This window comes from Larus michahellis, chromosome 1 (genome assembly GCF_964199755.1).
Source record: "Larus michahellis chromosome 1, bLarMic1.1, whole genome shotgun sequence".
NCBI classification, from domain to species: Eukaryota; Metazoa; Chordata; class Aves; order Charadriiformes; family Laridae; genus Larus; species Larus michahellis.
In genome coordinates, this window is record NC_133896.1 from 198,103,360 (window position 1) to 198,129,640 (window position 26,281).

The 26,281-nt window shown below is 38.2% G+C and overlaps 1 protein-coding gene across 7 annotated transcripts in view; it reads right to left on the reverse strand.

The window, feature by feature from the left end:
• Positions 1-26,281, reverse strand: part of FRY (FRY microtubule binding protein) — a 251,577-nt gene that overhangs the window by 194,319 nt on the left and 30,977 nt on the right. For 2 of the 7 annotated variants that reach the window (XM_074568023.1, XM_074568009.1), the window contains exons 2-3: positions 25,112-25,288; positions 1,434-1,532 (exon numbers count right to left, since the gene is read on the reverse strand). Coding sequence is in view for 2 of the 7 variants with exons in the window: in XM_074568047.1 (XP_074424148.1) it covers positions 1,434-1,532; positions 5,660-5,864 (304 nt within the window). In the remaining 5 variants the exon portion in view is untranslated. Of the gene's footprint in view, positions 1-225; positions 342-1,433; positions 1,533-5,659; positions 5,974-25,111; positions 25,289-26,281 lie in introns of those variants that run through there. The other 5 variants (XM_074568017.1, XM_074568003.1, XM_074568047.1 and 2 more) reach the window with 4 other exon arrangements.

Consider the following 26,281-nt stretch of genomic DNA (forward strand, 5'->3'; position numbering starts at 1 on the left):
GACACCGTAAGATTTGAGGTTTACTGTGTGTACAATGGGTTTTGTTCACTTGAACACTGCAGTCTTTGGTTTAAAATGGAGTCTTAACATCTATAACAACTGATGGTGGCAATCTAACTCTAGGAGACAACTAAACAGTTTTGAAAACAAACAAATAAACGACAAATCGGAGAACAAAAATCCAAGCCACAATAGCAGAAGGAGCCTTCCCTATCTTAATCTCACCTTCCGCACTATCTTCCCCCACATCTTCATGTTCAAATCACTCTCCAATGGACATAGAGAGCTTCCTTTATGTCCTAAATAAAACTCAAAGGTGAAGCAGCATCTTCATCACTTCCCTACAAGAACATTAGGAAATCAATCTCCACAGTCCATAAAATAGCAGTGCACCCAAGAAGAAAACAAGTTTGACAACATGCATGTATTACATCAGACTTCAAAATGCAGAATCCAGAGCTTTCCTCTGAATCATCGACCCATCCTTTCTGAAGAAAATGCCACTTTAAAAAAATCATTCCAGAACTAAAATGCCGAAGAGAATATTAAGTAATATATATAGAAATACATAAGTGAACATAAAAGTACAGAAGGCCAAGAGAAAAAAAAGACATTATTAATCTGATAATTTCCATTAATAAAGCAGTGCTCATTCACCCAGATGAAAGGGTAGACACACATTCAATCAGCAACGTACCAATTTTATAATGTGGTGGCATACCTTAATATAAGGCTCAATAGAACACAGTAACATACAGAACCAATGCCAGTTTACAGCACGAACAGCAAATTAAAAATGCAACACCCCCCTCCCCCCGCGTTTTCAATCAGCAGTAGGTCTTGCTAACAGTATGAAGGGGAAACCAAGCCAATTTTGTCAAGTCAGGAAGGGAAGAGAAGAACTTTGGGACAGGCCAGCCCTGCCTTCCCTTCTGCTGTCAGTGGATGATAGTTGTAAAATGCAGCACCAACACAAGCCATTCTACCAAACGTCAATGTGCAGGGTGACACTAGGGTTACCACAAGTGAACAGCAATTATCCTATGCAGATTACAAGCATATGTTATTACCATGCAGTACACTTTATTCAGAGAGGAGGTAGGATATTCAAATCTTCGCTAAATTAAAATACTGAAGACAGATCATTATAACTCATTTGAATCAAGACACATACTGTACCCATGATTTTAAGCATCCTTATTAAAAGTAATTAGATTTTGGCAACGCTTTCCCAATTAATGTAGCCAGTCAAAAAGAAAAAAAAAATCATACATACTGGCTGTTTTATCCCCATGTCTCATGAAAAATTAAATAATTTATTCATATCACTGTTGAATAACTTTTAAATATTTTTCATATATATAAAACCCTTCTTTCTTTTATTATTTTCAGTATTTTAATTTAAATACAGATATGGTGTCAAATCAACTTACTTATTTTAGAAAGTGACTTTGCTAGACTGTATGCTGGTCTGAACTCCAGAAATGCTTTGAGAGAGTGCCTCAAGACTTCTAACTGCGACAATATTTTCACTGAAAAAAAAAGCAGTGAATTTGTTACCGAATACTAGCTATTCTGTTGTAAAATCAGAGACTGGCAACCTACATTCTTACTTGCAGTAGCTGTATAAACTACTGTTAACAACTGACCTTCATTACATTAACTCACAGCAACACCACAATGCTTTTACAAAAGTAGAGATAATGTGTTGTCCCACAGAATACATAGAGCTTATTTTGGCTGCGAAGACAACGCCTGAGTCACAGGCATACAGCCATAAAACGGGGGTGTGCCTGGTCCTGGGAGAGGCAGAAAATCCAAAGTATTTTTCTCACCTTCTCTCCTTCAGAACTGACACATCAGTCAACAAACATTATTCAACAATAATACAGACCACCTGCATATGAAAATGAAGGGGAAGAAAAAAACTCACAAGATACTAATGACAGTACTAGAAGTGGATGTTCAATGGTACTTACTTAAACAAACATCCCCAGCTCACAATTCAATTGGCTTTATTACAGTTTTTTAGTATTTTGACCTTTGTAATTTCAGTAGTTTACTCTGCTTACTTCAGAAAATTAACAATCCCAGACTGCATCTCCCATCTTTGCCATGTATATAGAGTAAACTCAAAGAAAAAGAGTATCAGCAGCCTTCTTCCAAAAAGAAATAGGAGTAACAACTCATCCTACGCTTCCTTAGATGAAAATTAATAAATACAGACTAATTTTCTTCAAGCTGTTTTACTTTTGAATATGAGTCTGCATAGGCATTTAATGATGTTTAGCTAATCCATTTTAATTTTATGCCCCTTCAGTTACTTCAATTTACCTTTCCAAGGTAACTCTGTAAAGACATGGCCTCCTAAGGCCCCTTCGTTTCCCACTCTGTCTTTTTATAATTCTTTCTTTTCCCATTAACAAGTCACAGGTTTATCTTCAGGTTAAGACAAGACACCATTCATTTTTGCCTCGTCCTGCTAAGGTAAGGTTCAGTCACGGCTATGATAGCATGCTGAGCTGAGGGCATGTCAGCAGATCTGTATAATCTCAACTAATTAAGGTGATGAACTTCTCTATTGTCAATAAATGGCCCAGTAATGTTGATTATGATCACTTGTGCCTGTGTCATCGTCTTAAAAAAAAAAAGTGTAACCATGAAACAGTAAAAATGAAACTTTAGATATCAGCAGTTGGTATTAACCAAGTCCTGAAGCAACAGCTCTAAACATTTCAAATTTAAAGAACATGAAGAAATGCAGTGCTTTGTTGAAAGAAGAAAAAGGCATCTCTGTGCAGTGTATCCCTTTGGCAATGCCATGGTTTCTCTTCACAGTCATAGTTTCTCTCCTCCCCTTGCCATGTGGGAATGAAAACAATAACCCAGTGATACCATTGTTTGGATGGTCCTGCCTAGGCATACGCGAATGACTAACTTCGTCATCACAGGGCAGACAGACGTGTCACTCTTCTTGGGTTTCAGCTTTCATTTTTAAAGAGTAAGCTTCTAGCTATCACAGTTAAGAAAAAATTGTAAAACAAGGCTGTCGCATGCGAGATGCCTCCCTGCGTCTGCACCAAGAATGAAACAAGAGTCCCAGTGTATGAACCGACCTATATCCTTGCACCTAGATGCTTTGATGTGTCACTGTTTGTTATTTTATTAGTTAAGGTCTTTAAAATAGAATAAAAGGGAAGAAAACAAGATGTACGTGACTTCAGACTAAATTGCAAGCATATCATAAAACTAGGACACATTCACGGTGATATAAAAGACTAAGCAGAGATACGTGAATTAGAAGAAGGTGGAAGAGTCAAAATGATATAGATTTAAAATATTTATATTAAAGGATGACTAGGCTGAAACAAGGAAGTATGAATTACTCCATTCTTCAGAGGGCTTCAGCAGTGATCCAAAAGACGGCAGAGCAAGTATATCAATATATATATATTTATGTATATATATACATATTTAATATCTATCTATCTATCTATCTATCTATCTCAAGTGTTAACGGTCAGGTTGGACAGGGCTTTGAGCAACCGGATCTACTGGAAGATCTCCCTGCCCACAGCACAGGGGTTGGACTAGATGATCTTTAGAGGTCTCTTCCAACCTAAACCATTCCATGATTCTATGGCACAGCTCTGTTTCGATTCTAACCTACATTTACAGCAAGGAAGACAATGGTCTAGAAGACTTCAAGCGTACTTTGTTAACCTGTTTTCAAAAGCAAATCAAGTAAAGCTTCTCCCATGTATACTGCTGACCTACCAAAGGAAAGACTACACCCATCTTTCCATCATGCTCCATCAATTGCTTATAGCAAGCAATTTGCATTACCTTTGAGTTAAGTGCCCTTGAGTGTACAGTAACACAGCTGCAGTGGATTTCATAAGCGTAATGGCAGCATTCCAGACACACAAACTACATTAAAATGCTCATATCTGACGCAGCACAAATGATGGAGTATTATTGCTAGTGTGGTAATTTTGGAGGGTGGAAAGAGAACAGAGGGAAAGAAGAATTGCATTCAAAACAAACAAAAAAAAGAACGATCACAGATAAAAAGAGAAATCTGGGAATCCGTGTGGGCACAACAGAGTATGAGTGTTGGAGACCAAACACAAGGCTATTTAATATGTTTTTTCTAACAAAAATGTTAATGTAGGGGAAAAAAAAGTGAAAGGTTACAGGAGGGAAAGAAAACAAACACAGAAGTAATTAAGGAGTGTAAAAGGTAGCTAGAAGGCAAAAAGCAGCAACTGAGAAAGAATAAGATACAGAGGGTCTATCCTGACCAAAATAATGTGTTTTGACAGTCACCAACAGATCCCATCACCTGAGGAGGAGCCTGTTCAGGCAATGGGAAGCACAGGAGCCTTGGGCATGTCTGAGTCCCCTGACTTAAGATCCAATAAGGCTTTTTGCATTTTTTTTAAACTGGGGAAGTAGAATAAGAAGGAGGAAAAAAGCTATATTTCCTAAGGTGCTGAAATATTTCAAATACCTTAACAAAGGTACAATGGAGGCTCTAAATCCTACACAAACATTGCTGCCCTGTGTCATCTTTTAACATTGTAGTCCCATTCCTTCAGCAGTGTTTCAGCTCATGAGAAGGTACATGTGTCAGTTTAGCTGCCACTAAGGAATAGAATATTAATATTTAAATAATCAATAACACTTTTTCATATACTTCATAGCTCTTCAAAGATCTGTATGATTGTACTATTTCCCCCTAGAAATGTTAAAATCTTCATTTTCATCTGGAAATGGAGATACCTAAATTTAAAAAACAGATTATTTTTGCTTCTTTAAAGGATTTAGTTTCCTCTGATGGCCTCACAGAAACACATCTTCAGTTTCAGGAGGGATGAGCTGGTATTGATTCTTCCCCCCCCCCCAAACCTTTTAAGTCCTCCTACTAAAGATGACCTGATTGTTTTGCAACAAATCCTTTGTCCTCGTGCTAGTCTGTTGCCTATTTTTAGGTATATTTCAAATAAATTTTAAAAAATCCCCAAATAACCCAGACTTGCCATTAGCTTAAGTGAAATCCACTCTTACACCTTGTTGCTACTTCGTAACAACTAGAGAGTTAAACTGAACTATTAACTACAGACATTACAGGCTCCAGTGAAAGCCAGGAATTCAAAGCATGCATTTGACTATTTAGTGATGTTAATTTCTGGCTACACACACACAAAAAATCAGTTAGACAGAAGAGGTCTGCATAAAAAACACTCTCCTCCAAGAAAGCAATGAGGTACAGTATTAGAGCAGCAGATACATATATATTGGCTGCATTGCTTATAAGTGGGGTTAAGCAAAATGCAGTTTAAAGCTCTAAGGAACAACTCGTTTTCTTTAAATGTTAAGTATTTAAAAAAAAAAATTCTCACAAGCAAGCAACATGAAATGAAAAATATGAAGGAAGTCTCTCTTTTTGGTTCCATCACTTTAACTCTAATGGCTGACATAATTTAACATAAATTGTACTTGATTAAATCTATCTGTGAAGACTGTCTTACGTTTTAAAACCGAACAAATGCTGACTGGAATCAGTTACTGAATCCTTCAAATCTTGCCAAAAAGGTTTAGAAGATACTGCACCAACATACTATTACTCAAACCAGGACAACATAGCATTTCCTACCTGAAAATATAGAAGGTCTTTTCTTAGGGCGCCTTGGATGTATAGGCTCTATATTTCTAATATTTCTTTGAAAATTTCCTTTAAAATCATTTTCTAGCAGGATGTCTGGTGGTAGGCTTCTCCGTCTTGTTGATTTATAATAAGTTTGATATGAATTCAGTTTACTTTTAGTCCTAGAGCACACGTTGCTGTCATCAACTGCCATTATAGAGCACTAACTGTTAAAGCCACCCCCAGCGCAAAGCCAATCCGGACATCCAGAAGGATTTGGTCTAGTGGCCACCGACCCAAGCAATCTCGGATGTTCTCATGCTCAACTCGGCACTTGCTGGGGAAGTTGAGCAAGTTGATAGGCGTGTGCTGGAACAGGTGTAGAGTTACTGCATGGCCCCTCCTTGCATCTGTGAAACAGCGCAGGGAGGAGACCTGCTGAAATCATTCGTTTGAAAGTTTGGGGGTAATTAGGAAGTTCAACAAACCTGAGCTCAGCAGCACAGTCTGCGCGAAGGGGGAAATGCAATTTAATGGGAGGCACTGTCTAGGGCTGGTATGGTTTATATTATGCCAACAGCATTTCTCAGATCAGTTCATTAATAGTTCATTAACTTGGCAAGCTAATCAAGTGTTGCTAAACCTTAAAAAAAGAAAACAGAGTGTGTGTGAAGTGAAAAAAAAATAAAAAAAGGCAACAAAAAACCAACCCCATGCCCAGCCTAGAGACCCGTGGGGAAAGGTACCACCAGAACAGTATGTTTGGGGTTTCAGACCTGTCCTTTGAAAATGTTACAATTTAAAGACTGATAAACAGTCCAAAGCACAAAGGTTTTTATGGCCACAACTATCAGTTTGGGGTTTTCTCCCTCAAGAAGCAATGATGTTATTTCCTACTGGAGTCAGAATCAAAGATCTGCCAGTGTCACTGATTTTGCCTCTATGTAACTGCTGACAAATGAAAATGAGCCATTTCAATATGTGTATGCCAAAGACGGTCTGTAAATTCTCCATTTCACTAAAAGCCAAGGTACTTTTCTTGTTTTGTTCCAGTTATCCCAATGAAATCTTTCGAGCATCCCAAGGATATGATCTTACTATCTCAAATGTTCAGAAAGAAGAAAGGAGAAATCCTAACATTTTCTATGAACCTGATAATTTTCTTACTTGAATTCTATCATAAATGAGGCAAAATGAATTAGTAAATTAAAACTAACAAAACTTCTAACTACATACACTTTGCTGTTAAATAACAATAACTTTTAATATGGCAAAATGAATAAACAGAGTGGTAATTTAAAGTGAGAGTAACTAATGTTTCAACCATCGATACCTAGGGCAAAATGATTTTAACACCTGAAGATAGAACTTGATTTCTCCAAATCATTTAAAACACTTAAACCATTAATGCTTTAATTACTTTCCTAATGATAGGGTACGCTATATGATTGGTGTAATGATAAAGAGGTTGGCAGTTCCACATACAGTTTTTGTATGAAATGCAGTACAACCTTTATTTTGCTGACAAGAAATAAACTGTTCACCTACATGCTTTTTGGATGGAAAGAGGGTAGATGATGTATCTTAATACATATCTATGTAGCTTTTAAAATATCTTATTGTATTAGAAATGCAGAAGGATGCAAATAGTCTGCTAGATTTTGTCTTCTTCCTTTGGAAATGAAATTGCATTTGGCTGGAAGTTGAAATTATGAACATAAGAATCCAATCTTAAATACACTGAACCCAGAAATCATACCTTGCATTCAGAACCAACTAATTATTTAAACCAAAGTGATTTAAACCAAGTGAACACTAACTGTAGATAGCAAATCGGTTCTTTCTGGTCTTGCTGAGTATTCAAAGGATCGTGAGCTCTGTTTAGATTCAGAAATAAGCTTTTGAAAATCACCCCGGACTCCAAAATAGGTTAGGTGGTGGGAATTAGGTTATTACCATAGGGAACTGTATGTCTAAATTGTTCAGGTACTTTTTAAAAATTCCTCTAGGCACAGGTCTTCATCATTAGAGGCCAAAATACTTCTTTAATGTCTTTCAAATTTGTAGAATCTGTGTATCTCATCCTCTTTTTTTCCCAGTTAATAAAAAAAACAGGTCAGAGTAGCTTTCCTTGCTTCCCCTTCTCTTCCGGCTCCACTTGCTTTTTCAGTTTTGACTGAACCAACATAAAACTATTCAGTCCATTCCTGATAGTCCAACTAAACCAAAGTAACTGAATCAAAAGCTTTTCAAAACAAAGTGCTTAAATCTGAGTAATTATTAATATATTTGAACCATGTGTGAAGACTGAGAAATAACAAATACTAAATGCAGGAACTGACATTTGAGGAGCTTTAAACTGAAATTTGACAGGAGCTTTATATAAAATTGCAACATCTTCAGTAAGTGACCTAACCACCAAGCTACAGGATATTCTGGAAACAGCTCTTAACTTTTCCTGCTGAAACCACTCTGACACCTATAAATAATTAAATATTCATTAGAAGAGTGACTTGAAAGTGACTGTCCCATATTCTAGCTGAGTGATACAATTGCTGCACTATGCAGTCTTACCTTCTCCAGCCCAATGAATATTCATGCCAAGTGGAACATTTCCAACAGGAGAAATCGCTGCTGGGATACTCAAAGGTGCGATAGTGATCGCACTCTTTTAGATGGGGGGAGACCTGTCAAGGGCACAAGCCCCTGATCCAGCAGTGGCACACAGGAGTCTAAGAACAGTTTACCCTTGAGCGGCCTTCACATAGAAATCTGGAAGAGGACAGATGAAAACCCCGAACATCTCATCACTAAATTGCCTTTTGTAGGATCCACTCTAGAAGACATACTTTGAAAATTCATTTAGACCTAAAAATCAAGACAGGTAAATAAGTGGTCTGAAAACTGAAAATCAGCAGGTAGAGGAATGTGCAGCAATAGAACAGAAGCTGAGGGTCCTGGTGGTGTCTGAAAGCTGTTGGAATGAGGTGCCTAACTGTCATTTTAGCAGCCTAACTCTTTTAGTTTATGTATCCCCTGTTGGTAATTTTCTCATCTTTGAGGGGCACGTGTAAAAAGTTGACAGTCTATTCCCAAGTGAGACCACCACAGAATAAGCTACAGCACAATATGAAGAACAAAACTGGGAATGGGGGAGGAAAAGGCACTTGGAAGAGCTGATTTTTAATTATAAGACCAAAGAAATAAAGTTGATGCACTGAGCATTCAAAAAAAAAAAAAAAAAGATCGTTTTAAGATTCAGCATGGGAAGAAAGAATTCTTTCTTCTTTTTGGTAAAATTTGAGATTCTTCTCCGCTGAGGCTGCAGTGACAACATCCCTCTTAGGCCTCCTATTTTCTACTTAAAGATGGAAGCTTTGCACCTTTATAGATGAAAATAAAAACAGAAAAAAACCACCAAAAACCACCCCCCAAAAAATGCAAGCATGATGTGTGGAAATATAAACTTGTAAACTTACATGCAAATTAATCACAATTGCATGTAAGGAATCCAGAAGGAAATCAAGAATCAAATGGTTGAAGTGTTTTGCAAAAGTAAGTAAATCTTGAAAATTACAAAACAGAATTGAGAATGAAATATTTACTTTTTTTTTTCCCCCAAAGATACACCATAGTTTAAGAAATTACACTTCATTAAGCCTTTTATCTGAAAGGGTGATTAAAATGATAATTAAGAGATGAGTAAAACACCAAGATTACAACACAGGAGGACTAATCAACATGGTTTCTAAAAAAAAAAAGTGTCATCAATCTATTACAGTTGTTTGAGCATACAAGATAAAAGAAGACTAATTATTTATTTATCCCACCAAAGATTTAAACAAGATCCTTCAGAAGAGATGACTAAAAGAAAGTAATCATTGTGTTAAGTTCAGAACTGAATCATGAAAGTGCTTAAATGATGAAAAGCAAAGCACGGGAATTATAATTGGGCTACGTTTTCAGGCTGGCAAAGGTTTATAAGGCTTCAGGCTTCTCTAGTAGGTTCTGTGGAGTCCAGCACTTTCTTACAATTTTGAAAGTTCAGTGTAATAAAAAAAGCACCTGATTTACATAGCTGAACTACAGATTTATCCATCATGGTGGAAGGCTAAATCAGAACATCATATTCTTTGCCTCCAGCAGACTACCCAATTGTAATCTCTGCAGTTTCTATTACTATTTCTTGCGATTAAAGTTTGGTAAATAAAAGCTAATGGAAACTGATGTTTGGTAATTGCTTTGTGTTTGGACTATACACTGTACTGCAAAAATACATATTTAGGGCTGCAAAATTAGCATGGTCCGGGTCATAGAAAAATAAGTTTTCTCACAGGAGGAATTATCATTAACTTTTTGTTTAATAATACAGCAGCAAATCTTGTTGTATTTCATGTGCAGTAACTCATATGTTATTATGACTGCATTAGAGCTGTCATTATTGTGTTCAGCTGAGGAAATATTCATGCTCATCAACAGCAGAAATAAGAAAAGGTTTCCTAAAAAGTGTTCTCAATGTGTCAGCCAGCGCAGGCTGGCTCAGAAAATCTGTATTATGGACAAAAAACCCCCAACAATATACAATGAGTTCCTGTCTGGTTTGATAAAGTAACGTCCACATCAGCGTACGTTGATTCATGGACCTTCCCACCATGCCACACATACCAGAGGAGAACGGTACGTAATTACCTCCAAGGGAGGATGAGGCCTCTAGGCACGTATGTTGGAGGAACTACAATGTCAGGAAAAGAAAGTTTGAGCTTTACTAACATTTTAAACCAGCACAACTTAATCAATACAGCAAGCAAGCTTCATCCTTCTTGCCTGTGGCCCATGGAGCTTCCCCGCTTGTTGCATTAGCGCCCCTTTCGTGAGGCCGCACAGCAAACCATGGCACAAGCCTAGGTTAACCTTTTGTATGTTTATTTGGTTTTAGCCATGCTGCCGCAAAGTACAAAAAGACAGGGGTAGGCATCTAGGACAGGGATATATGAATCATTTCTTTTAGTCATTGTGCCAGGTTACCCCTGTTAAAATATTTGTAAAAATAAGGATACAAAGGCAATGTTCAGACTACTTACTGCATTTTGGGTGGGTTTTACAGGTGTCAGAAGTGTTTAAAGAAATCAAGTTGAGTGATTACAACCAGGTTGAGGATTCTTGGGTACCTGCTTGCTCAGAAGAGACTGTTTAACAGTACGTACCCATTTAGAAAAATTTTTCTTCTTTTTTTTCCCGTAAGCACTTATTACCTAGGTCTCATCCCTATGAGTCACACATCTGCAAACGTGTATGTGCTATGAAGTCTCTAACCTCTTTTGGTTTGCATTTCAAATAGGAAAGTTAAACAATGCAAGAAGAGAAAACAGGGAATCAAAAATTGAGGAAAATATACAGGTGTTCAAACCCTCCAACTGTTACTCAAAAATGATTTGTTTAATTTTCTGGAATAACCTGGTTGTCTTAATCCATAACATATGAACATCTGACATGTTTTATGCTTGAATTAACCCATTTCTTCCAGTCTAATGCTGTTATAAGCAAAGAGCCTGGATTTTACACAGCCTTAGCATCCAGAAAAACCTCTCCTTAGTCAAGCATCACTTTTCAGAAGTGGGTATAAGAGGAAAAGGTCAACAAATAACCAGTCATTGTCATACTCTCAAAGAGAGCAGAGATCATTTTAGGTTCACATTAATTTCTATCTTTGCAGCAAAGGCTTGACTCGTCGAATAGTGCAATTAGGAGTTAGTTGCCAAGCTACACCTGACCTTAGAGCAAACCAAATCAGAGTATTAGATGCTAGTCATATCATGCACTACATTTACAGTTTTAATTTGCAATAGATAACTTAATATTGAATTACAGTCACAGAAGCTTTCAACCCAGACAATTCCTCATTCAAACACAGATAAAACATGAAGAGCGCACAGCTTTTCCAGAGTTGCCTTCTATGCTGGCCTGCTGAGTTTTATAGATGGTTATTGACAGGAGATTTGGCCAAGTGTTTCAACTGCATTATCTTTCAGCTGAAAGAACAGAAGTACCTTTAATTTGTAGTCATATTCTTGTTTGCTAACAACAAATAAAATATATGGTTAAAGCTGTAATCTTGTTCTAAGATAATATTAGTCCCTTACTGTTTGGTCCATAATGCGTGCTTCCCATATTTAGAGGGGAAGCTGACTCATGTCACAGCATTTCATAAGCAGAACAATTCATATGCTAATGTACATTTGTAGTAATTTCACTTCACGCTGTACATGATGGCTGTCGCAGCCTTATCTTCACGAGGACTTGAAAGCTGATCCCTCTGCAACAGAAATGCAGTGCAAACCCTGGAAAAAGTGTTTTCTGGACGGGTACAGTGTAGAGGCTGTCCTGGTTTGAGGTAGCCCAAACCACGGCAGAGGCACAGTGCAGGAACCCAGGCGGCCAACGGGGCTCCTCGCAGGTGGCCTCAGAGCTGTCAGGACACACAGCTTTGCCCAAGCGGCAGCCCAGAGGCTGGGCATCTTCGAAAGATCAAAGGCTGAGGCTGGAATTTGCCAGAACCCGCATGACGGTAACACTCACAATTACAAAATCATGCTTGCTATTATTCCACTGCAATTCGTGACATTAGGCCAATGCTCTGGGTACAGTGCTAAGAGAAAGACCTAGAGGCCATGCAAGAATTTTATTTAGTAGGGTGTAGCATTAGACCTGAATAAAACTTGGCAGATGACCCTGATTTTTCTATTGCATTCTGTGTAGAAAGCGAATACTGCGAGCAAGTTACGAATATGAAGGTTACAGATTTCAGAGGCAATTTTCTATTTAAAACCACTTCTGAGTGTTCAGTATTTTACACAAATTAAGTTGTGTTAGCACACATCTGTGAGATAATAAGAAAGCATTTCATCTGCTGTAAAAAAAGGGTTAAAGATATAGAGGAAAAACATTCAAAATGTTTGGAGCTTCAAAGTACTTTTTAGAGAAGATCAGTATAATGAAAGTTTCCATCAATTACAAAGAGTTTATTCTACACTTGCTGTTAAGTGAGGCCACTGCCCAAAGTGATCACAGAGATTTAGGAAATCCAGTCTTCTTCCTTTCCTTGTCAGGAAAACTAAAGGATAATGAAAATTCTGCTTTTCATGGATAGGCAAATATGTCTGTGGCCTATTAATAACATATAGACTTTTTAAAATTCCACTGTATTAAAGTTGCATTGATTCAATGCTGGATGAGATGCAACACAGATAGATCAGGCTGGCCTGTGGCAGAAATAGTTCCCTGCCCAAGACTCTGGACTGCTTGCATTACATGAAATTCTGTTAATGAAGAGGAAACAAGAAAGGCCGCCTAAACTTATCTCACCCTTCAGTAAACCTGTCCTATGCAATGTAATAGGACAGACCTAAATCAGATTTCACATGTCTTTCCTACATTGCAAGAAAAAAAACCCAAACAGGAACAGTGTCTCAGAAAACACTTTGAAGTAAGTACCAGACTGAAAAGAAGGGAGGAGAGAAAATTCAGCTCTGCAGTCCTCTTGAGTCCTTGTGAAGATTTCATTTCTCATCTTTTCCCACCCTCCACACCTTCCTGTAATGTCATACTCCCCTTAATGCACGGTCACTTAACTTCCACCACGTCCTCCATGAACATCCATGCCTTAGGTCTTAACAGTCTGTGTGTTACAGCCTGATGCAAGGATGTGATCTCAACCCCCTGGGCGAGTACCTGGTGAGCGTTATGTCATTACCCACACAAACAAAAAGCGAGTCTTCGAATCCAGTAACAATATTTAACTCTTTAATAGGTGTTTCCCGTTCTGAGTCTAGATACTACTTCTACATCCACATAACGTAACACATTTTGTATCATCTGCTACTAATTAAGGGTGAAATTCACATCATTCAACTTCCACTTCAGATCCAAGTGAAATCTGTGTGCCCAAATCTTAGGGATTGAGACCGCCTTCTCTCCAGCACAATTTAAGTTTTGAATCACGGCTGTCATGATCCCACATGTCATCCAGGCCAGGTGCTCTAACTTGCTTGTGGTTTTGGGATTAAAAAAAAAAAAAAAAATCTTTTGAGCCTCCCAAGAACATGATCTTCCTTTCTCAAATGGGGGAGGACTGTGTTGCCTCTAGTGGGACTGGGTTCCAGAATAGCAGAAAGCACTACTGCCCAGGCTCCTACAGGCTTCATCTGTACCCTTACGTCGGGGCAAACTGTTCCCTAGGTCCTCAACACTGACACCTGCTCATTTTCACAAGTATAGCAGTCTGAACAGCCAGGGATAGCTTATACCTTAGTTTTTCATTTAAGACAAATATGTAAAGTACCTTTATTTTGCCTGAGTCCCCAGGCAGATGGATCTTCTGTGTATACTCATGCCACACCTAAATTCAGATGTGCAAATCATATTGTTTTCAGAAATAAGTGTGCTCATAACTACCATTAAAGGAATTGGAGCATAGAAATTTCTATTGTTCAGTATCAGCTCAGAGTATGCTTGATTATATGCTGAGTCTGTCGCTTTCCAGCTTCTCCATATTCTCTCCAAAAGCCCACTTCATTTTCACGCATGGCATGTTGCACTGAATAGGAAAGCCACATTTAGCTGTGATAATTCTAGAGTTTTAGTAACAATACAATAAATATAGACGGATCCCAAACACTGGTAGAAACATAACCTAGTTTTATTCAACTGATTCTCAGCTTCATCTAGTGATCATAAAGGTTTCTATTAAAGCAAAAGTATTGGCCAAAGGAGCACACAAACTGCAAAGTGTGAGCCTATCCTTGGGTTTTCCCCAGAGACAGAAGCAGTATTTACGAAAGCATCTTAAATTTTTGTCTAAGATGACAAATGCATTCCATCTCCTTCAGTCAGCAAACATCCTCCTTCTTAGCTGTCACACTCGCAGGGGGGTCAGAATCACGCACATATATGTTTGGCACACAGAAATAGGTTTGAAGTTATTTGTCTGGCATGCTTTCAGCACGTCCCCTTTCATGGGAAGTGTAACATACAGATTTATATACACTTTGACTTAATTTTATTCTCTCTCTAGTATTAGCGAAGTACTCGGTTTGCTCTCTGTATCCTTGGCTGTGTTTCAGCTTCCTCAGAACTACTTATAAAACTGTCCCAAGTATGAGACCACTCAATAAGAAAATGAAGGGTTTCCACTTGAGGCCAGAGCTCTAGAAACACCAGAACACATCCTTACCAGCTACTTTGAATGGCTGACTGAGGCACAACCCTGGGGACGTGAGTTTCAGATTCTGCTACAGCACTCAGTGGTACACAGGAACCAACATGACATTGCTACAGCGTCATAAAGCACGGATGTGTAAAGTATCTTTAAAACCTCCAGATACAGACACAAAATACCCCATGCCTGATTTGTACATGTATAATTGTACAATATTAAACTTCTCTAGCTTTATTATAAACACTTATTTTGATTTTGAACAGTATTAATAAGACCCACTTATTGCATCTAACACCGCAATACAGTAGGATACTTTTTCCATAAAATAAGCATTTTTCTGTGTACAGAGTTCTGTCACCTCTCTCACCAACTGCACCTGAATTAGATGAACTGGTTACTCACGCTTTGCCAGTGCTCCTGAATTTGAATTCCGTATTGCAAATAAACAGAGCCTCTCTCTCTCTGTGTCCCCCTCTTTTCTCCCCCTTTCCCACCAGTAAAGCATTGCCTGGGTAAAATGAGAGCGGCTGAGGGAAAGTTTCTCTACACAAGTTCATAAATGTGGATTTAGAAACAGTCTGGAGTTCCTCTTACACTGTCATGGAAAGAAAGACAGAAAGCAAGGAAAGGAACAGCTACCTGAATATTAAATGTAAATTTTCTTTTTTTTTTTTTTTCCCCCTCCATATGCAGAGATAAAAGATGACAGCATGTGTAAAAAAATAGCGAAAAAGAAAGGATGTGAGGACACTCAGGGTCCCCAAACCACAGGAAGCAGTGGCCAACGGCAAGTAACCAACAGCCAGTGCTGCCTCGAGTGAGCGCAAGCACTGCTTGGCAAGCACAAGCAGGGGCTGACCCCTAACACAAGCTTTAAGGTAAGTGAAAAATTCCAAGTGCTTAAAGACCGAAAAAGGGGAAAAAAAACCCACAAAACATGAAAGGAAAAATAAGATTCCCTGTACAGACTTACTTGAAGTCAGAGATATTTTGGGGTTCTCTTTCCTCCACCTTGTTTCCTGAAGATGCATGAGAACTTAACTAGTTAAAAAGTATCACCTTTTTAAACAATTACATTAAAAGCTCCCAGTTCTACTGATTATTTTCCTCTGACTTTTTAAAGCACTAGCTGCATGACAAGAGGGCATCCAAATCATGTCTGAAACATTGCTCCCGGACAGGACTGGAAAAACATCATGCGGTATTACACTGCTACAAACCTGACACAATTTATACAGCCTTAATACCAATGTTAGATTTATGGGAGTGTGTCTGTGCATTTTATATATACATATATGTATATTTATATATATTTTAAATGTGGCTAATAAGACTGTACAGATGTATACTGATTATTCAATTTCCCTGTGGTTATTCAGATTGGGACCCTCAGTGGACACAGCTATTATTAATACAAGCAGAACAAGAATGAATTAGAAAAACATTTAAGAATTTGGCTGAGCTGCACTGTGACTATGTACTGGCCTGAGTTAACTACAATTTAGACTAATTTGACAACAGCTAATCTGCGAGAATGACAGTAGCTGTATTCAAAACAGTATTAGCAGAAGAGGGTAGTTGTGTCCCCTTTGCAAGTGCCATAAAATACAGGCAAAGTGACAAAAGAGATCATGTGCTTAACAGATGCGCCCTTTAGGGATTGTATTGCTGAAAGCGTGTCCCTTGCACACAGCTGCAGCGGCCCAGGGCTCACCAGATAAACACCAAAAATATATATATATATACACACACACCACCCACACACACTGTTGTACGCAATGAAAATAAGAAATAAAGATCACTTTTGCAACAACAGAACAGGAAAGGAGAGTGAATTTTCTGAGTGTCAGCTGTGCAACTGCTAAATTTTAAACTAAGATGACACAACCTTATTCTGACTAGTAACACGTATGAAAACAACTGAGAAAAACGTAGTGTTAGTGTTAAATGAAACTGTGCAATAACCTAGTTTGTCAGACACTCAGTGTAGCAAGCACATATTTTAAGACACCTGTTTGCCCACTGACTGTGAACATTCATCAACACAAATAACAGTGCTCTCAAGAACAGGAAACACCCTTCCACTCCTTACTGTCTTCTACTGTTATCTCTACACAGGACTTCAGAACTGGGGAATTTATTTCACACAAAGTCAATTAAGAGCTTAGATAGAGAGAAAAAAGCTTGCCAAGGGAGATAAATCCTGCAACACTCCCCAAACATAGTGAGACTCCCACTGAACTCTTCCAGTAATTCCTTCCACAGTCCAGGGAGGTGCATCGTCCTCCTCATTCTTGCAAGTTCATCTCCAGGCTTTATAGCCCCCAAATAAAGATGAGTGGCAAAATATTGAGGAGCAATGAGTTTTTCAGCTGGACTGTGGGCCATTTAGGGCTTTTAGGATTTAGGATGATAATCCTGAAATTAATCTAGATTCAAAGATACTCAAACAAAGACTCTGCAGCCCTGTTGCAGTATCCTCACATAGCTCGGATAAACTAGAATTTCCTGACATTTCAGATTAGTTTCAGGAGGAATTTGAAGAACTAATGCCTGTGATAGCATAGAATACCATGATCTGGCTTATCTCTGGGAAGTCAAGTTGTTACCAGTCTCTAGGACAGACAAAGATGAAAAATACATTCCTGAACACTTCTGTAATTATGCAAACATCCAAGAAAAAGTGGTAATACTATAGAAATTAATTAGTTTCAGGAAGACACCTATCAGTAAGATAAGTCCTTCAATCACTTTGTGTTAGGAATCATTACCCTTACATTTTTTGTAGTTAAGCACGACTGTCATGTAAGCACTATAAATTTAGCTGATAAAGTGACTCTGCATCTGAGAACAACTTTCAGCTATGGAAGTGAAAAAGTACAATAGCAAGGCTCAGACCTATTCATGGCGCTTTACACCGCTGGTCATATCACTTCCATCTTTCTTAGACAATAGAGAAAATTATTTGGGGCTATCCTTCCAAGTCTTGACTCCAAACAGCAGAGTATTAGGGAAACAGCTCTTTCAGCAGAATATGCAAATGTAATAAATATTTTTGGGGAGTGTGGAAACTAATAGGGGGTCTGAAGGGGACTTAAATAACCTGAGATCTCCTTGATTCCTACACAGATTGGAAGCATACGGCGAAATGGATGAAGTTCAGATCACATTTCAGCAGATAGGAGATTCCCAAATAAGTTTCTCAACTACAACAAGCGGGACACTTCTGCTTGTACGGGAAAGAATACAGCACACAGGAACATGCAAAAGAGATAAGTGAGGGTCATCTGGACCAAGTGTATACAGAAGGCTGCACAGTTTTACCTGCTAATTAGATAGGCTTTTAGAAAGTATTGGAGACTCATAGGAATTAAATCACAAAGCCTAATTTCAGCCTGGGAGCCTAGTCTCCCATACCTCTTCTACAGCCAATGGACAGAGCCATTGATTCAGGGCTGGGAATAACCTCTGCCTCTCCACTCACTATACTGAATAGTGGCAAGGCTGAAGTTAGCTTTTGGGAGCCTCTGTTCCACAATGACAGGAATATTCCTCCTTCCCTAGTAGGAGATGCTACAACTCATCTATTTCATATGTTAATATTTCCTTCTTGTGAGAAAATCTGGGTTTGGATGGAGCTAGTTCAGCTTCAACTTCCAGGTGCCTTTATTATAAAGCTGAGAAGTTCCTTGCTTTGAGAAGAATTTGTAGATGGTGATCAACTCATCTTGCACATTTCTGTTCCATAAATTTACATGACTGAACTCTTGAGGCCTCAAAGTAGAAAAGTTTTGTTGTTTTTTTCCCCTTCAGACCTTGAAAAATTCCACAGGCCTCTTTTTTGAACTCTCTCCTTTATTTATACCTCATTGTTAAGTGGAAATATCAAGGCATGGGAGACAATACTTCAGTACCACAATATTTTAGCATCACACTGACAGCCAAGCTGAACAAGCTTCTTAAATTTCTCCTCAGCTTTCCTTCAAGTTACTACCCTGAAGAGTTTTGTATTTGTAACCCTACAATCTCTGCTTGTATTACCTTCCATGTAGCAGCATTAAAAACGTGTTTTGTACCAGGAGCACTTAACTAGGCAGTTCACATATGACTATCACGCTGTAATACTGATTCGACTTCATTATTTACTGATATCCTACCAATTTTGGTCACTTTGGAAAGTAGTAGGACTGCAGAGGATGCTTAGTAAGTGAAAATTTTACATCATCCAAATGTTTAAAAAACAACTACTAAAAAGCTTTGAGTCTATAGGATTCTTTACGTAACTCTCACACAGAGCTACAGCTCACCTCAAATATCAACTATAAATGAAGATTTGAGAGACAGATTTTTTAAAAGTACTATATGTAGTCTTTCTGTTATACAATGTAAATTTAAAAAAAAGAAGTATCAAATCAAATGCCTTAGAAAAATATACATATATCCACAGGTTAGCTTAAGTAGGTCATAACACTTTCCAGAGAAGTAAGAAGCTGTCTGTCAGTCATAGGAAGATTCAGACCTGCCAGTTCATGATATTTTGAGGCCTCATTTACACTGCCCAGCCTTTCCCAGTACATTAGTCCTGATAAATCAACAAAACCCCCTATTCTGGCTGTGGTATATAAAAAGAAAAGGGACTGGATTTCTTTCACCTGGCTGCAGACATTCAAACATTAAGTTGCCACAGTCTAATAGCCATCTATAGTTAACAGAGAGACGTACCTCTGCAAGGCCAAATTCATCTCCCCTAACTGAGGATAGGGGAAGTCGTCTTTTCCCCTTAACTAACTGCAGACTTTTACCGAGACTTACAGATGCTCAACCTTTATATGCCCATACAGGTTATATGAAAGGAATGCTACACCAAGACCTTCTGCACTACGCTTGTCGTGAGTGAAGCACAATAAACTGAAAAGGATTTTCTTCCACCAGCAGAGCTGCTCTGCTGGGGAGAGCCCACATGTGAGCACAGTGTTGCTGGAGCTGAATTTTTTCTCCCTTAAGCAGAGGGCAGGAGCAGGTCTTCATCTCTCATTATTTGTTCTCTCATAATTTGTTCATACAATTTCCAAGCTTTGTGTATCATTATTTTAATTGGGAATGTCAAACTAATGGTCTGAACGTTGTTTAATGGTCAGAGTGCTAAATAAAGAGATGCACAGACTCAAACTAAATGATTCAAAGGGGTTTTATCTTCCAGTCTCTAAGATAATGCTGAAGAAACTGGGAAAAAATATAATAATGAGATTCTTACAGCAACTTTGGATGTTTCTACTTAGGTATCAAATTTATTCAAAATTGGGAACTGAATGCTCTCTATCTTTTCATGTAACTCTGAATAACGGCACCACTAGATTGGAAACATCTTCCTGTCAAATTCTCTAAAGGCAGGTGTCTAGCAGCAGATCTCTGCTGCTATTATTGTGGAAATTGTACCAAAATTGGCAATGTTGATTTGCTACTATAGATCAACCCCCACATTAGCCAATGCGTGTGTGTGTGTGTGTGTGCATATCTATGTGAAAGGATGTACAAAAATCCACTGAAAAAAAAATTCAAATCTTTCTGCAACCTGAGCTAAAATTTTTCAGCTTGCTTTCTGGAAACATAGAAAGTAGGTCAGCACATATCCCAAAATAGCACATCGGCACTGAGAGAAAAAGTAGTATATCTGTATCTTTGGACTTTTTAGCTCATTTCTCTATAGGGGGGAATGGAGAATGAAAGCCTTTCCCTTATTTTACTATATGGAGGAACACGTACAAATCAGCTACCGACATGGGGAAAATGTTATCTGTTTTAATCAAAGCAAAATAGCATTTAAGCTTTATGTAAATATAAGCAAGCAAAAAGCCAGGAAGTTTAAATTGTGTTTAAAATGTTGTACTGGATATGTATCACATCCTGTTCCTTGTACATCTTGTTCCTTGTATCAAAAATCTATTTGGTAAAATATTTACTTTGGAAATAACAGTATACTTTCTGTGATTTTGTTGTTCGTCTTGCAATTTTTTTTGAAGTATTTGCTGTTTTAATAACAATTGCTGTCTATTTTGTGGTATCTTTCATGCTATGCACACTCCTAAACAGAAAAATATTTTCTTTAATACCAGATGCAGGTCTCCCACTTTTTATTTTTCATGTCCCCCTCCCCCCTTTTTAAGGAAGTAAAAAGGTACAAGCAAACCCCAAATTATTTGAACACCCACATATCTTATAGCTATAAAGATTCTGAAGAACTCTACTGGGATTAATATTGACAAAGTCCTTTCATGAAGAACTACAGTACTTTAACATGAAAAGAAAAACAAAACCCACTCTTAGGCAATATTAAATTATGTTTATCAGCCCTAAAATGTTATTACCTTATACAAGTCAGTATCAACACTGTTGGCTACAACATGATGATGATGCTGATCTGTTCCCTAGAACAACAGATTTCACGCTAGAACATTGATATTTTTAATTAGGAAAAAAAGATATTGCCTCCCCCAAATTCCAAGTGTCAGTCTTCATTTGAATCTCTGCACTAGATTAAAACAAATGTTTGAAAGGTACTGAGCATTGGCAGTATGACCTTTCAAGTTCAGTGATTTTCATGCAATCAGCGGAAGTCCCCCAAAATAACAAAACAAATCTATTTTTAGTTCTTCCTTTTCTGTTTTTTTTTTCTTCTTCTTGTTTTGCTTTTTAAACTACTGATCTATTCATGCTTCATCTCAATTCTTGGACACCTAGCTCTCATTTATTCCCCTGTATTTTCCCCCTCTACTCTGCCCTCATGAGACCCCACCTGGAGTACTGTGTCCAGATCTGGAGCCTTCAGCACAAGAAGGACATGGACCTGTTGGAGCGGGTCCAGAGGAGGGCCACGGAGGTGATGAGAGGGCTGGAGCACCTCTCCTGTGAAGACAGGCTGGGAGAGCTGGGGTTGTTCAGCCTGGAGAAGAGAAGGCTCCAGGGAGACCTTATAGCAGCCTTCCAGTACCTGAAGGGGGCCTGCAGGAAAGCTGGGGAGGGGCTGTTTGCAAGGGCATGTAGCGATAGGACGAGGGGCAATGATTTTAAACTGGAGCAGGGTAGGTTTAGATTAGACGTTAGGACGAAGTTCTTCACAATGAGGGTGGTGAGACACTGGCACAGGTTGCCCAGAGAGGTGGTGGAGGCCCCATCCCTGGAGACATTCAAGGCCAGGCTTGATGAGGCTCTGAGCAACCTGATCTAGTTGAAGATGTCCCTGCTTACTGCAGGGGGGTTGGACTAGATAACCTTTAAAGTTCCCTTCCAACCCAACACATTCTATGATTCTATGGCATCATTCCCAAACTATTTCAATATCTCAACCACCAGCTTGTAAAATACTATAATCCATGTATATATATACATAGTTATAATCCATGTATATATGTATATAGTTGAGGCAATTATAGAATTGGACTCTTCCACACAGTCAGGCTTAAGTTTCTCCAAAAAAGAGAGATTGAAATGGAGAACAACTTTCTGAACTTATAGCTGCTGGGATCTGCACTTTCCTTTGGCACTCAATAAACAAGGCTTGCTATCAGAACTGAAGTAAACATTAGGACCTTCATGATTAATTGAGTAAAGAAATGATGGAGGTTCTCAAACTTTGAAAAATGAAGTCGAAACACTAAAATAAAATTAAATGGTTGAGTTTTTATGTCCTGTGAGGCCTCCACCTTGCAAAATTTAAAAACTCTAATCTAGTAAACAAAGTGCATAATTAAACACGTTTACTTGCATTCCTAGATTACTGCCAGATAGCTTGTCACATGTCTTGGTGGGTCTAAACAGACAGTTTTCATTGTTAGCTCCAAAAGCCAAAGGCACAGAACTTACTGAGTTCAATTTAGAGAGTGACAAATATACTATTAAAAAATCATCAGATCAAATAAAGACCATAAATTTATAGTTCAGCATTAAAATAAATAAGAGGAAATAAGACAGTTATGTTTATGTGTAGCAACAGATACGATCTCCCCTAGCATTCTCTCGCTGATGACAGCAACAACATCCTCCAAAACCTGAGAGAACCTATGGAAAGATAATAGGTCCCACTTTCATCAGACTTTAGTACTGCTAATTTTTCTGATATGCCACCAGTATAATTAAAAACCAACACTGTTCTAGTTAAATGGAACTAAATCATTCCCTCCATGCCCTGGGATTTTTTCTAAACTGTTAAGAGATTTCACAACAGCACATCGTGTCGGTAGGTCTCATCTCCCTTTTGGAAAATAAAAGTCCATGAATATGTTTGCATATTCATGTAATTCCAACTCTGAGTTCAAGGACATTTACAAGACACCTGCTAATATGCCAAATTTGTATTCACTGGAGTGAATGCTGCCATGAGATACTGTTTTTACTCAGAAGCCATTAGCTTAACTGCTGAGAGGTTGTATCTTCTCAAACTGCTTTGTGAAGGAGAAGTATGAGTATTATCAGTTGTTCCAAGGCACAGTAAAATGGACAAACTAGTCCAGAAGTGGTCAAATCCAGTATTTTCTGAGTTTGCTTAACCGGGACATGGGAGGTCCTAGAATTACAGTTGCAAGGTAGTCTAGGAAACGGCGTTCTCATTTCCCAGCTTAGAGCCTGTAATTACATACAGTTGTACTTTTCCAGACCAGAGTCATCACACATTCCCTCCTGGCTCACGTGGTGTAACAATACGTGCTCAATCTTGTGTCTGGAGCACTAGTGACCATGCTGTAGACTACTGTGGCTGCATTATTTTATATGGGTTAGACATCTCCTTTACATCTTTCAGTGACTGACACGGGAATTTCAGTATGTTCTGATGGTATACCAGGTTGAAATCACACATGCTGGTGCGGAGAAGTGTCCTAGAGCCCTACCAGAAGTCAAATTGAACTTATAGACTCAGCCATATGGAGCCCTTTTCATGTCAGCATGCATGTACACAGCCCTGCTGCACAGAACAGCTTATCTCCAGGCAATGAAAAATCACCATCTTCATAATGGTCATATAGGTCTAGAATACATATCACGCATTTACAGATCTCTGTGCCCTACAGCATAAATAAATCCTTCTACTTGTTTTGATCTGCACTGTCTTGGATAAAAAAATGTCTACATCAAAATAAAATAGGCACTGAATAATAAATGGTATTATAATAATTGTCCCAATGTACTGAAAACCATCATCCCAACATCCAGAAAAGCTGAAAGAGAAAAATATGTATTTAAGCAACCACCAAAGAACATAAAAATAACTACTCAGATGGAAAAGTCTGTGGCCCTTTCAAGAAGTTTTATAGTACTGCTCTTTAAAAGCAAAAGCACTACTCTTCAGTGGAGTAAATTGGGAGCACTATAGAAGGCAGTACTCCAGGAGAAATACTGCTAACAATATAATTTGCTATGACTTACAGCCGATTACAAGACAAAATTAATTGACTCTAAGAAATCTTACTTTTATATGACAGAAGGACTAACTACAGCTTCATAACGATAGGTTAAAACCCATCCAATGTATTTTAGTAGGAAAAAAAAGTTTGGCTTTGTTCAAGAGAAGGACACTGATGAATTTCTACTCATGTTGCTCCCTATTTTTCCCCTGGTTCATTGGGATATAAATGCATGGTAGCAATTGCAGATATTTGAGACACTTATTTAGCACACATGCAAAATGCTTAATCATCTGTTTTCAAACATGTATCAGCATTTACAAAACCAAATATAGCCAACTGTTTTCTGTAAGGAATTCAGTCCCAGGAAGGGTTTAACTCAACACTTGCACTGTATCAGATTAGTTAAAATCCACCAGTTTCTTTAGCTCCTGGTAATGGTTTGACAGCTTTCACTAACATTAAGACAGAGAGCCCATAAATACTTGTAGTAAAGTACGCGCACACTCTCATGCCACATGTGATGGTCTTAATACAGCTTTGTAATTCATATTTAAAGTGAGGCTGTAAGAAACCAAAACCTGTCATTGCCAAATATTTAAATTCATGCACGCAATCCTTTTCAGCAAGAACTACATATACATGAGCTTCCAAATCCCAATAGGCATGTTTTATATTTTTCACCTATGTAAAAGGCTTTTAACTATTTACTAAAGAAAGGATAATAGTTGCCACATATATTCAATGAAGAATACATTCAATAAATACATTCGTACATAAAATTCACTATTATTCTAAGAGAAAAATCTCATGTAAATCTGTAATGACTAGATAATTAATGCAAAGTCTTACCTTTCCCTGAAGGGACAGTTTCCAGTAGTGATCTCTCTTAATGCTTTAATTTTGCAATGTAATTTTCATAAATAGTGTTCTAGTTCAGGCAGAGGTGGGTTAACTGCAAGCAGTCTGGATGCTATCTTGCTTGCTTCCTGGAGATCACTGTTTTGCCTTGTGAGCCATCACAACTACCTAGGGAAAATAACAGTCCTCTTAACCTTCAGTCACCTGGACAACATGATATATTACTGCTCCCAGATTAAACAAAAGATTAAACAGAATCCAAGTCTTAAAACATGACCTTAAAAATTGTGTTTATCTACCAAACATTTCATAATAGATGCTGTTAAAAGAATTATTGCATACTTTCTTACCAGGAATCCATGCTCTTGGATAGAGACATAAAACAAGTGGGAAAACGTTATACGCAAATGTTGTACATTCTTTAAATTACAACTTGTCTTTACACTGACAATATGAACTAGACATTTTTTTGGTAGATTTCTGGTCAGAAACTATAAGCAACAGCAGAAACTGAGTTATGCTGTAATTCCTTAAGCAGAAGTCAACAGAGTGGTGCCCCTGGAAAATGACTCCGAGAGTAGGAATCTACTTTTACTATTCGGGTATAACTGCAAGGTCCCTATTAGAACAGGAAACATTATATTTCTATTTGGTGCAATGATAGGCATCTGGCAGCCAGTTTTTTAATTCAGTCTACTAACAGCTGCAGGCTCAGAAACAAAAGTTATTTACCCATGACCATTCTTTGAGACAGACTATGTACATTTGCTCTTATGCTATATGGAAGCAGCACAAAGCTAGGGTTGCAACATTTCCTCACCTAGACTGTCTGAAATCTTCTCAGACCCCAAAATCCTAGCACAGAGATGGCTTTTGGACAGCAGGACTGTTCTTACTGTGTATCAGGTTTATGTCCTGGATTCCCTCGTCATGGTACCAAAGGAGCATGAAATTGCCTCTGGTGTTCCTCCTCTGAGCAACACGCTCATCATATGATGCCATGTTACTGTTAGTGCATCCCAGGTTTTAACGCTGTTTCAGAAGGTGGCGATGGAAAAAAAGCCTAGAGTTCTGAGCAGATCCCAACGTGCACAAAGGCTCTGAAGCCAAGACTGCCACCTGCACCGTGTCTGTGTTAAAAACCACTGGCAGCAGATGTGA